Here is a 13,737-nt window from a genome sequence, read left to right as displayed (position 1 = left end):
AATTCTGGTCTGAAGGGCCGGGTGCAAGGCTTCTGCGCGCGACCCCCTCTGAGCAAGTGCAACTAGACCAAGCATAAAGGAAAAGGAAAAAAAAGAAAAGGTTAGACTTTATTACCCAGATTCTATTTCTATTTCCCGGGAATTGTTAATGGGCTTCGCTGGTGACAATGCGGTCAAATCCACACAGGTATCCTGAGCCAGAGACCTCCAGGAATTCCTCCTCCGGTTTGAAAATATTCGCCGCCTCCACCCTACCCAAAGGAAAAAAACAAACTTCCCAAAGGCAGGTTTGCGCTACCTGCCGTGGGCAGAGCTTTGTGGTCAGTTCCGTCCTGTGCCTGCTGCAGACTCTCTGGCCCTTGCATGTGACCCCTGGGGTCGAAGGAGTCAGACGGTGATAGACTCACCAGTGACTTCCCAGTCCTGACTCCCGAGAGTCACCTCTCCAGGCGGCGGGTCCTGTCCCCAGCACCCCTGGAAGGACCCCTCTGTGGGCCTTTCCATTCTAGAGCCTGCTTTCTCTGGCCATTAACCTGAGAAAAGGAGCCACATTTTTCAATTTAAATTCAGGGTTAGCTGTTCTAAAACTGATGATGGGAAGTATTCAGAAAACAAATCTTTTTTGGAGAGTGCTTTTTTTTTTTTTTTTTTTTAAATACAAAGGAATGCATAACAACTTAGGCAGTCGATTTCAAAATCAAGACCAGGAAGCATAGACCCTATCTATACTTTTTTTCAAAAACACTATAAATAGTTCTGTTCTTTATTATAGTCAGTTAAATGGGTAGAAAAAGAGAAGGGAAGGAACATGTATGTGTAGGAGAAATAAAAAGCTTGATGAAAGACTGTAATCAGTAAAAATAAGGATAGCAGGCACTGTGCTAAGCACCCTTCACGGATTATTCTCATTTATTCTTCCCCCAAATCCTATGAAGTTAATAATAGTACTGTCCCTATTTTAGAGTAGGGAAGCTGAGGCACAAAGATTTTAAATAATTTGCTTGCTAATGGGGCTAAAAACAGAGACGCCAGCAAGGAAATACAAATTCTCTGCTATCACAAAGTCTCCACTCAAGAGACAAATATCAAGAGACAGTCTTTTCCTCCAAAAGGAACAGTTATATATAACCTGTTGTCTTAAAATTCTGCAGCTAAGTAATTCCTTTATCATTTCTTAACAGTAGGAATTACAAGGGAAATTTTGTACTTCAATAGAAAACTATGCACTGCCCACGTCCAGCACAACCTTCCTAGGTTATCTGATTCTAGAGGCATTTTACAACTGTGTACATTGTAGATAACTAACACAAGTGCAAAATGCAGGTTCTGTGCTGTCCTGTAGAAGTTTGACTGACTTCCCCAGAAGCTAAATGTGCTTCCATTTGCTCATTCATTTCAACATCCCTTTATCCATATAAATTTGTGGAGGTTTTATCTTCTCCTTTGAACTAGTTATAACACCCTTAACAGCTTCCTCATTAATAATTTAAATAAAATACTTACCATATGACCATATGTTCAGTTTTATATCTGAATGAGAGTCATGATTTTACCTTTTTTAAAAAAAAATTATGTCTTAACAATTATCAAAGCATGTCAAAGTATCTCGTTGTTGCATTCTGGAGGACCCTTAGGCATGACCTAACCCAAATGGTTTCAAGAGTAACTGGATGACTATTGATCGTGTATAAATTAGGTCTTTTGTAGCAGAGTCTCACCCTGACAGTTTCCTATCAAGCACACTGTTCTGTCCATGCCAAAGCTTCCTGGGCAAAGGTTCCAGTCCCCTCATCTTGGCTAGTCTTTTTTACTGTTGATTGGGGAAAATTAATGTTTGTATAAATTATATAATTCTACCATAATGTCTCCATTACGTCTGTCTTCTGCTATGTTTCGTGGGCTGTTTCAAGCTATCTCCATTAAATAGCTGAGAAAGGGCTTGAGAACATTTGTTTTTCAAATAATAATAATAGGGGCTTCCCTATGGGCACAGTGGTTAAGAATCTACCTGCCAATGCAGGGGACACGGGTTCGATCCCTGGTCTGGGAAAATCCCACATGCCACGGAGCAACTAATCCTGTGCACCACAACTACTAAAGCCTGTGCTCTAGAGCCCGTGCTCCGCAACAAGAGAAGCCACCGCAATGAGAAGCCCACATACTGCAACAAAGAGTAGCTCCCGCTCGCCGCAACTAGAGAAAGCCCATGCGCAGCAACGAAGACCCAACACAGCCAAAAATAAATAAGTAAATAAATAAATTTATTAAATAAATAAAAATTTTAAAAATAACAATAAACACACGCTCTATGTCTTTATCTGCAGTGCAAGAGCACAATTCCATTTTTTTAAATCTTAGATACATGAAGAGCTCATAGCCAATTCCTACAACCTTGGCAAAACTACCTTTTGTTGTGTGTGCTTTGGAGTTAGACAAACATAATTTCAGATTTCATTCCACCACTTACTAGAGTGTGGATTTGGGGAACTCAGTAACCTCCCTAAGCCTCAGTTTTCCTCTATGTATAAAGGCAATAATCATACATGCATCATTATAGGGTTGTTCCTGAGGTTTCAGTGAGATCTCATAGAGTCTGGTATCTTTGGGAGTTGGCCCCTGAACTGTTAACCCCTGACTTCTAGGCCTGCCTAGGAATTGATGACTAATCATGACAGTAAGATACCCTGTGGAAAAATGATGAGTCACTGGCAGCACTTGAAGCAGATCTCTGGGAACTGTTCCTGATTTCTTGTAGCCAAGGACTTCATTTGCTGAGCTCAGAAAGCTTTTGTGAAATGACTGTGTGACATGGAGCAAACACCAGCTGCTGTAGAGAGGCTTGGGCCATTTCGATCTAAGTGATGCCCCAGTTCTGCCTGATACTCGGAATAAGGACAGTGCCTCTGGCTGTCCCATTGTCAGAAGCACTGGGACCCAGAGAAAGAGAGCTGCCATGCTGATGGCTTACCTTCCCAAACTGTGCCCTTAGTTTTCTGCAATCAGCCAATTCAGTTCATAGCTTGGTTGGTCTCCCTTAGGAGCCCAGCGTGAGCACCCCTCATCAAGCCCAACCAACACCTGAAGCAGCTGTAGGATGCTGGCACAGAGTCTAATCTATGCCCACCCTCTTTCCCACAGAGGAGAAAACCCTTGTCAAACTTGAAGGAGCCAGCAATGGTCTGTGTCTATCTAGCTGTTCAAAACCAACTTAAATCTTTACTTTCTTCTGCTTCCAAGCATAATGCAAACAGAGGAAAAAGGTTTTCCATTCTACTGGAACTACTAAACTCATAAAATGCATTATTGGTTCCAGAGTATCCAGTCACAAAAAAGATAGATCTGGTTTTGTTTGTTTGTTCTTTCATTGTTCCACAAACCGGCAGCTGTAATTCTGATGGGGAGAATAAAAGGGCCAGCACAGAACAGGAAACATAAAAATAAGTGTAAAAGGAGACCTCATCTCTTTGCTCCCTAGCTCTTCACTTTAGACTCTGGGAATGAGAGAGTATCAGAGTTTACAGGGACCCAGAAGTCCTTAGATCCAATCTCCATAGATTAGACATGTAGCCTCAGACAAGGAATCTCAGAGTCTCAGTTTTCTCACTTGTAAAATGGAGGAAGTAATTTTTGTCTCATTTGTTACAAAAATCAAATGAGCCCTGATTGTGCCAAGCACATTCCATGTAATAACATTTCATCCTCACACTTCCATTTTACAGATGAGAAAACTGAGGCAAAGAGAGTTTACATTATTTACACAAGGTCACACAACTAGTCAGAGGCAGACCCCATGCAGAGGTTAATCTGAAAAGGTTAATCAATTCAGGCATGATGATCTTGGATGAATAAATACCTGCTTGAAATGCTTGAAACAGTTCATTCTTTCAAATAATCTAAAACATCATCTGCAATCTTGTGTTCACCTTTCATTTGTTTACTTGTCTTAAAAAACAGATAAGGAAACAGATAAGGAAAAGGTTAGACTCCAGGCCAACCCCTTTTCAAATAAGGACATGTTCCAAGCCAGCTCAAAGAAGCGTCCCTACTTGTTTTTGTCGTATTCCTGATGCCAAAAACGCGGCCTCTGTGCACCAGTGCTGAATCGAATCTCGGAGACAGAGTTTTGGGTAAAGTAGAAAAGAATAGCTTTATTGCTTTGCCAAGCAAAGGTGGACACAGCAGGCTTCTGCCCTTGAAAACTGTGTGTCCCCCACCCGGGAGGTATTGGTGAGGAGTTTTATAGCAATAGTTCAAGTGCGAGGTTGCTGATAAATTAGGGTGTGTGAGGGGCCTGCACTCCTTTAATCTGGTCTCAAATAATCTCTTGATGAGCTTCTCTAGTTCCTTTAGTCTGGCCTCTCAGGTGGTCTTCTCTGGAATGAAGAATGCTACATCTTCCATTGGGGGTTTTAGTACTATAAAGAGCTTAAAGATATTGTTATGTGTATCCCTTGAGGTGGAACCAGGACCCTGCCCCAAGGCTGCAGTGTTGTTTCTTGACTGCTCCTCCCTTGTCTCGGCATCCCCTCCCTTCCCTGATGAGCAACTGTTTGAATCTGCCCTTTGCAACTCAGGGAAGGTCATGGAGGCTGGAGTCTGTTCCCTACAAACAAGGTATGGGGGACACAGAAAGGCTTCCGTGCCCAGGAGCCCCACAGGGTCCTGCTCAGTTTCATTCCCGCATAGTACAAGAAAGTCCACACAGATCGATCTGTGCCCCATAAAAGCTTGGTCATTTTCCTGGTGGCAGCCTGGCCCCAAGCAGGTGTAGGAGAGGGTAGTCATTTTCCAATGACGTGATCCTACAAACTTTATAAATTTCATCTTGGAAGTGGAATAAGAATGAGGAAAGAAAGCTCAATGCAGGCCTGAGGAAAGCCAGGGATTGAGGGCATATGGTTTAGAAAACTGACCCTGGATTCAGGTGGCCTTGATTTCCTCTCCCTCAGCCTTTTACTGATAAAATATGGTTTTGTCCTAGTTCTTATCTCTTAAATCTCAACTGTAAAATGAGGGAAATAATAGTACCAATCCAAAACTTACTGTTTCAATTATTCTTTCCTTGGAATTCTGCCAAGAGGCTACAATTCTCAGGAATCCCCAGCGTCTGATGATGATGAAAGCAAGAAAATCTGATTTGGAACATAAAGCCCTGTGTCTTCCATCAGAGATTTTCACCTTGATCCCATGCCTTCTCCCTCCTCTTGCTCTCTTTGTCTATGTAAAATATTTTTTCTTCTGATTAACTTTCTTATCGCCATTACACTAAAAGGAAAGGTTACATTCAGGTCATTAAAGTCCAGCCTCTTGAAATCTCTCTTTCTTCAAGAAGCTCTTCAAATTAAAAGGAAGCAAGTACAGGGCAATTTTTAAGGATCTAACTATGAGACCATTATGATTTTCGATTGAGGACTGCGGACAAGAGAAAGCACTGGGCCCTACCACTATGCACAATGCTGATAACTCACTGGAGGCTTCAGGCTCCGTGGGATCAGGCCATGGGAAATGAAGTGTCCTCCATCAACTGCTGGGCTTTCTGGGGTGTGGAAATGACTAAAGATCCCACTAATGGATCTACTGATTCCAGTGTATTGATGGGATCAACTACATTATAATCAGGTCCCAAAGGCCTGGGGGCCATTGCATCCCTCTACGGCAGAGTCTTCACACATTTTTGATGAAGCACTTTTGTCAGTTTGAAAAAAATTTTGAGTGCCCCTCCAAGATACATGGATATTTATCTGTTTATAAAGTATATAGCACTAATACACTACATAGTACTGTATACAAGTGATACACAAAATTTCCAAAGGTGATATCTTGGTTTGGGAGGCTATAATAGAATACCATAGACTGGGTGGCTTATAAACAACAGAAATATATTTCTCACAGTTCTGGAGGCTGGGAAGTCCAAGATCAAGGCACCAGCAGATTTGGTGTCTGATGAAGTCCTCACAGATGGCCATATTCTCATTGTTACGTCACATGGAGGAAGGGGCAAGGGAACTGTCGGGGGTTCCTTTCATATGGACACTGATCCCATTCATGAGGGCTCTGCCATCATGATCTCATCACCTGCCAAATGCCCTATCCATTTACCATCACCCTGGGGGCTAGGTTTCATATACTAATTTGTGGGGGACACAAACATTCAGCCTATAGCAGGTGATACAAGAAAAATCAGAAAGATCTATTATTTTCTTCTTGTGCCCCAACAGATGTCTCAAGCACCACTCTGAGGAAATGGTTCTCAAACTTTGGGTGACCAAGAATAATCTGAAGAGTTTGTTTAAAATAAAGGTTGTCCAGGCTCCAGCCCTGGAAGTTCTCATTCACTTGTTTATGGGAAGAGCCTATAATTCTTTTCCTGAGCTCTCAGGCTGACTCTGATTCCAACCCTCAATCAGATTTTGGAACCACTGATCCAGACCCTTCTGTTTTCCTCCCCTTTTAATTTTCCGCTAAATTTTAATCCTGTGATCATGCTGTTATCTACCTCCTGGACCCCCTATATGAATTAAAAACAATAAAAATGGTAAGAATAGCTGCCATTTATTATTTCCTGCTTGGCAGGATTGCTAAGGGCTTACCTCTTTACATTATCTCCTTTAATCTGATCAGGTAGATATACTTAGTCCCACTGCACAGATGGAAAAATCTAAAGCTCAGAACACTAATGTCTTGCCCTAGGTCACCCAGTTAGTAAGTGATAGGCCAGGGACCTTAACTTAGATCTGTCTGATTCCAAAGCCTGGACTCTTGACCACTAAGCATACTGCCTCAAAATAAGTCACTGTAATTTACTGAACCTCTACTATGAACCAGGCACTTGGCTGGGCACTTCACATATAAATCCGTAATACTGATGACATACCTGTGTTTGTAGAAGTGTGAATCTCAGTCCACAAATTCTGATGTGGAAGAAATACCTTTATTTTCTGTAACCCACCTGAGTTATGACTCCAAACTCCTATTTTTTAGGCCCTCCTAGATTCTTTCTTCCCCCACCCCACCCCCAGTTCTGGATCTGACACAATACCCAGAAACGGGGTTAGGGGTAAACACCTGATCACCTGACATCAGTCCACATAGGTGACCACTAAGGGGCCACTCCTCCCCATCTTCATGTCCTGTTGGCACCAAAGGCTCACTGCTACTCGCACCCCATGACAGGCACAGGGGCATCTTTTGTCCCCCTGCTGACACTCACAGCCATTTTTTCTTCGGGTTCTTACCACTTTCTGGAAGCAAGGGACTGTCCCCTCTGCCCTCATAGACAAATCTCCCTCTCCCCCCACCCACTTACAAAGCCCAAGAGACTCTTTTTCTAGTGATGGGATGGTAGGGGTACTCTTTCTCCCTTCACATCCCTTTGAAACATTTTTAGCCTTTTGCTTGCCATTGTTGGTTAGAATTCACTTACCCTAGGTCCTAAGTTTCAGAAAGACAAAAGGTTTATAGTCTTCTTTCTACTCTTCTTAAGTGGAAGGGAGAGGGTGAGGGAGAGGTTGGGTGAAATATATTGTTGATAACTCAAAGTATTATCTCCAGTCCATGTTCTCTTATTTTACAGGTGAGGAGATGGAACTCATTAAGGTTAAGTAACATTTTGCGCAGCTAGTTGATAATAGACCCAGGATCCCAGAGGCACTTGGATTCACTGGTTTCTTGGTGAGTTAATCTGTAGAGTGAGGCTGGGGGTGGAGTTGGTACCTGGCAGTACCCAGAGGATAAGAGATGAGGTGGGCCCAGGGGAGAGGAGCCAGGTAGATAGTCAGCTGGTTTTAGGTTCCAACTTTCTGGGAAATAAGAAGTAAAGTGGAACCTTCAGATCCTGCTTAACTATGCAGGTAGGATGGAACCAGTCAAGAAGCCAGCACAGAAACCTCTGCTCAGAAATCATGCATTTGACTAGATGGTCTCCAAGCTGTAGTCCTCTGGAAGCTGGTGCAGCCACAAGACAACACAGAGTTAAGCTTTGGCCTAGGATCAATCTGTCCAAACTGCCAGTGGTTTCAGAAGGTCCTATCAGTTCGTTTCATCCGGGCAATGATCACCAAGTTATCTAACTGCCTACCCAACATTTCCACTTGGATGTCTAAGAGGCATCTCAGACTCCACCTGGGCAAAACTGAATTTTTGATTTTCCATCACCAAACCTGCTCCACTCACATCCTTTCCCATCTCAGCTGATATCAACACCATTGTCCCACTTGCTCAAGCCAAAATCCTTGAAGTCATCTTCAACTCCTCTCTTTCTCTACATCCCAGTAGTCAGGAAATCCTGTTGTATCTACCTTCAAAATATATCCACCACCCATCCATCAGTCCCCAATTCCACTGTTACTATGCTGAACTGAGGCACCATCACCTCTTGCTGGATCACTGTAATAGCCTCTTAGCAGATCTACCCACTTGCACCCTTGTTTGCTAATAATCTGCTGCTAGTCTTGCAAACTAAAATGATCTTTTACAAATATTATACAAATCATATCACTCTTCTGCTCAGAATGGTTCCCCATGTCTCGTAGTATAAAAGCCGAAGTCCTTATAATAATGTCTCCCTAATCACTGGCCTCCTTGCTGTTGTTCCTGGAACATTCCAGGCATGCTCCTACCTCAGGGCCTTTGCACTGGCTGCACTGGCTGTTCTGGCTACCTGATGCTCTCCTCAGCATGTCCACAGGGGCAACTCCCTCAAACCCTTTGCTCAAAGTTCAGCTTCCCAACAAGGCTCAACTTGACCATTCTATTTAAAATCACTACCTTCCCCAACCCCCTTAACTCAGCCATACTTTTTCTTTTTCCATAGCTCTGATTACATTCTACCAGTCTACATAAATCTCTTATTTATTATGTCTATTACCTATTATCTGACTCCTCCCATCTCCTTGTGGTACATAAGCTCCACAAGGACTGGAATCTTCGTCTGTTCTCTTCACTTGCATATCTCAAGTACCTAGAACAGTGCCTGGAATATAATAGATATTTTTTAAAAGTTTGAAAAATGAATAAAGTTTAAATAAAACTAGAAACCCAAGGAATATTACAAGAGCCACACCTGAATTTCCCCTGTCTGGTTTTGCCAAGTGGCCTTACTTCTCAGTCCTCTACCCAGTTAGAGCATCCATTAACACAGAGTAGGAAAGAGTGTGTTTACTCTAGGGCCATCTTTCAATGGGGCCCCCAGCAAAGGCATCCAGTTCTGCATCTTTGCTCCTCCATCAGCTCCTTCTTAGACTGAGGATAGAGGTTTTCTGCCCCTTTCAGCTATAGAAATGTTGCCCATCACTCTTTGACCACAGACACCAGCAATTTTGCTAAACTCAACAGAAAACAGACCACCTGGGGGCTCTCCACATAGCAGAGTCCTTTCCTTTCTCTTTGGGTTTAGCCTGCAATTTGAAATACCACAGCCAGGAGCCTGCCTCCCCTTTGCATGCTGCCAGAGAGAGACTTAGGCAACCATGTGGAAGTCACCTACTCCTGACCTTTGACAGAACTTCCAAACACAACACATTAACTTTAAATTGATTAATTTAGAACTGTGATCTTGGCCCAAGAAGGTAAAAGTACACGACAAGATATTTTATTTTCAAAATGTAGCAGAATAAAAAATATTTTTGTAAATCAACCTTTTTTTTGTATGAGATAGAGTTAGATTTGGGTTCAGTGTAGGAAGGAAAGTGTCTGAACACTAGAAAACATGCTTAAAAGGTTAATTATTAATGGGCAGTCTTCTCTAACAAAGTATCAATAGGCAATCTGCTCTCTTTAGCTTCAGAAATTAGCAAGAAGACCTCGGTCCCCGGGTGAGACAGGAGAAATGGAAAATTCCCTGTGTGTCTCTATTTTCTTGGTTTTCTGCATCTTTATCCAATCAAGTACCCATGGACAAAGCCTGGGACTAGGTAAGAGCCTGCCTTTTCTCCGGAAATGGGCATGGATTTTCTTTTTTAAATGTACGTCACAATGAATCCAAGTGTTCTTGGCTATGTAGACCAGAGCTTGCTTCACAGCATACCAGGTGTTCTGTTAGTGGCATCGAAGGTCACAGGGACGTGTAGCTGTTTGTAGGCAGGACTGAAAGTTTAGGAAGCCACTCTGGGAGTAGAAGTCTTCTCAAAGCGCTTGCAACTAGCAATGAAGTCTCTCGCGTATCCTATTCAGAAATAGTCAGGCTAAGACTTCTTTGGTGGCAAATAATCTGAAAGAGTTTCAGATCTTCCTGAGAGTTAATTTGGCATCTAATCTGCAGTTGAGGAGAACAGCTTGCAATGAAATGCTTTATCTTGCTGAGGGTTGTCTAATTGCTGGCTCTCTCAGAAGAGAGGAATTTGTAGAATCCTCTTTCCAGTCAGGTTGAAAACAGAGCTATCATTGCACATTTTCTAGACTTCACTTTTTCTGCCAAAGTTTTACTCTGAGACTGAGGAATTCAACAGCAGTCACACCTGTTTGGTCTGTAAATTCACACACTAGGTTGATGCCCAAAGAGATCCAAATGCTTGATCAGGTAGGTGGATTCCAGGTTCCTGGCTAAACAGTGCATTGGATCAATAAATGATGGATATGAAGTGAACTGAACACTTTGGGCAAATGAGACTGGCCTTTGGGACTTTGTTTTTGTGCTGGTTACTGGTCAGGACCTAGAAACTCTAAGGTAGAGGCTTAGATTTTTCTTTCCTCAAAGACTCTGCTTGGAGGGAGCTCCAAAAAGAATTAGGAACTTACTACCCAAAGATTGCGTGAAAATTCCAGAACATTTTTTTTCTCCTTTAAGAAAAAAGGCTGTTCTTTATATTTAATTATGATTTTGTATACTAGGTCAGTTAATAACTTATTAGCAGTATTAATTATTACCATTCACTGAGCAATTTGTGTGTCAACCACAAGGTTAATTATTTTGCATACATCATCTCACTTATCAAGCCGAGTCCAAAAGTGATGATAATAATTTAGAGCCATACAGGCAGAATTGCTGATGATTTTTATTCCGTGCTCACAGGGATATTGGTGAAGGGCCTTTCCTGCCCTTTGGCCCAGAATGTTGTTTTTGTTAATTTTTTACTGAAGTATAACATATATCTAAAAAAGTGCCTATATCGTAAGTGCTCAATGAATTTTCACAATCTGAGCCAGCATCCCAGAAGCCTCCCTTGCACACCTCTTGAGCCTTAACATAGATTATTTTGCTTTTGGGGGGAGCTTTTCGATAATGGACACATAAAGTATATGCTCTTTTGCTTCCGGCTTCTTTCGCTAAACATTATGTTGGTGAGATTCAACCATGCAGTTGCATGAGGTGTGACTCATCATTCTGGTCACTGTAGCATTCCGTCGTATGAATATACCACCCTTGGTTTATCCATTCTGCTACTGATTGGCGCAGTCGATGTTTCAGTGGAGACTTGGGGGTTGGAAGCCATTAGAGCCGAGGTGAAGGATAAAAGGCAGGATGCCCTCCCCGGGGGTTGCTGAGTATCGTCCACATTTCCCTCAACAAATCCTGTGCTACTGCTTTCCCAGGGTCCTGGTTTGTCCAAAAGCTGAGGGAAGTGGCCACTATTAGCAGGAAGGTTCTTCAAGGGAAATGATCGGAGTCAGGAGGGCTCTTGTTCCTTTGAGAGCAGAATGTCTTGGCAGAATTTCTTCTGCAGGGAGTGAGCCAGATCTGTGTGCGTGAGGCTGGTGGGACATCTGCCTGGGGCATTGCAGGGAGGCAAGCATCCCACAGTAGAGCCCTAAAAGGTTGAGTATCTATACCTTGTAGGATAGTTTTCCAAACTGCCCCCCAGGGGAGATTTTGGTTGCCACAACTGGGGAGAGAGTGCTATTGGCATATAGGGGGTAGAAGCCAGGGATGCTGCTAAACATCCTACAATGGACAGAACAGCCCCACAGCAGTGAATTATTCAGGACAAAGTGTCAATAGTGCCAAGGTGGAGAACACTTGGTCTGTACCAAGCTTCAACTGTCACTAGTCAGGGGCCAGGAGGAACTCCCATAGGACCCTTCCTCCTTAACCCCAACCCTCCCAGCTTACTTCTTTTTATTATTATTAATGACATTGCTAATGGACCAACTAATGTATTGTGTACCCTGTATATGCCAGACACTGTGCAAACATTTTATCCCACTCTCACCTTGTGGTTGAGTCAGCCAGCGGAAACGTGACTTGCTGGAGGTCCCACGGTTGCTCAGGGCAGAGCCGCGAGAGGCACCTAGAGGTTGATCTGTCTGCCTAAGGCTACAGGTTTCTGGCCGTTGTGCTCACACCCAGTGGTTTAACAGCCAGAGATCCCTAGAAATCCATTCTGCTCGGTTCCTCTCACAGGAGAGGACTGTTTGAATAATTCCTGCCTACCAGCACCAAGGGAAACCAGATATGGTGAGCCTCCTGAAGACCCCAGGACACAGAGCTACCATCATTCTCATCCCCAGACCTCCCTGCCTGAGGCCCAGCCTGCCCCACTGGTCTGGCCAGGAGGATCAATACTGCTTAAATGGTAGCTGCTACTCCTAGACCCTGGCAGCCCCACCTTCCAGTGGTATCCATGACTGCTGCCGAAGGTGCCTGCCCCCTCCCTGCAATTCCAGCCACAGAGTCCACATCCTAGAAGCAACTGAAGCCCAGCCGTCAGTCACTCATTCATTTAACAAGGAAGTGTGCAGAGGCATCTGCCATATATAAGGCAGTGCTTTTAATACAACAGTTCTCAAACTTCCTGGTCCCAGGACACCATTACATTCTGCAAAATTATTCAGAATTCCAAAGAGCTCTTTTCTTTTTAATATTATTTATTTTACTTATTTATTTTGGCTGCGCCAGGTCTTAGTTGAGGCACGCGGGATCTTTGTTGCAGCACGCAGGCTTCTTAGTTGGGCATGAGAGCTCTTAGTTGCAGCAAACATGCGGGATCTAGTTCCCTGACCAGGGATCGGACCCAGGCCCCCCGCATTGGGAACGTGGAGTGTTACCCACTGGACCACCAGGGAGATCCCCCAAAGAGCTCTTTTTTTATGTGGAACACAGGTATCAATATCTACCATATTAGAGGCTAAAACTGAGAAATTTTTTTTTAATTTTAATGCTTTTAAAAATAACAACAAAGTCATCACATGCTAACATATGTAACATGATATTATGAGGAATAACTTGTATTTTCCAAACAACAACAAAAAAAGTGAGTCAGAAGAGTGACATTGGTTCACAAAGAAATTTTGCTAATTTTGTAATGTCTGGTTTAATAGAAGCAGCTGGATTTTTTCATCTGTTTCTGTATTGAATCTGTTGTGATATGTTGCTTTGTCCAGAGTACATGAAGAAAACTGGACTCACATATAGGAAAAGGGAGGACATCCTCAGAGGTCCTGCCAAGGCCCACACTCAGAACTGCTGTGTTTGTGCAGCAGACACTGTACAACTGTAGACTGCACAGTAGCCCCTGCTCTCCACGAGCTTACTGTTGAATCGGGTGGACCAAGGGTAGGGAGATGGGAGCTGCCTGCATTGCCAGCAGCAATAAGGGGGCCATCATCCATAGAGAATGCAAAATAGTAATAGAACTTACTAAAAGTTGGTCTTCCTTTCATCATCACAATTCTATATAATGCCAGTGATAAAACTAAAGCCCCTCCCCCTCAAAATAGTTTTTTGGTCAAATTTGTAAACAACTGCTGTGGTTACTGTTGAGTTTTATTCATATATATGTAAACTTCAGATAATCACAGTTT

At 43.1% G+C, this 13,737-nt stretch overlaps 1 protein-coding gene across 1 annotated transcript in view; it reads left to right on the top strand.

Annotated features, from left to right (window-relative positions):
- The window catches only part of LIPC (lipase C, hepatic type), a 171,581-nt gene that overhangs the window by 9,746 nt on the left and 148,098 nt on the right, over nucleotides 1–13,737 (top strand). The window contains exons 2-3 of the mRNA XM_036842759.1: nucleotides 7,574–7,671; nucleotides 9,779–9,911. Coding sequence (XP_036698654.1) covers nucleotides 9,827–9,911 — 85 coding nt within the window. The 5' untranslated portion in view covers nucleotides 7,574–7,671; nucleotides 9,779–9,826. The remainder of the gene's footprint in view (nucleotides 1–7,573; nucleotides 7,672–9,778; nucleotides 9,912–13,737) is intronic.

This window comes from Balaenoptera musculus, chromosome 2 (genome assembly GCF_009873245.2).
Source record: "Balaenoptera musculus isolate JJ_BM4_2016_0621 chromosome 2, mBalMus1.pri.v3, whole genome shotgun sequence".
Taxonomy (NCBI): Eukaryota; Metazoa; Chordata; class Mammalia; order Artiodactyla; family Balaenopteridae; genus Balaenoptera; species Balaenoptera musculus.
The sequence above is the reverse complement of the archived record's forward strand: the minus strand, read 5'-3'. Positions and strand labels throughout refer to the sequence as shown.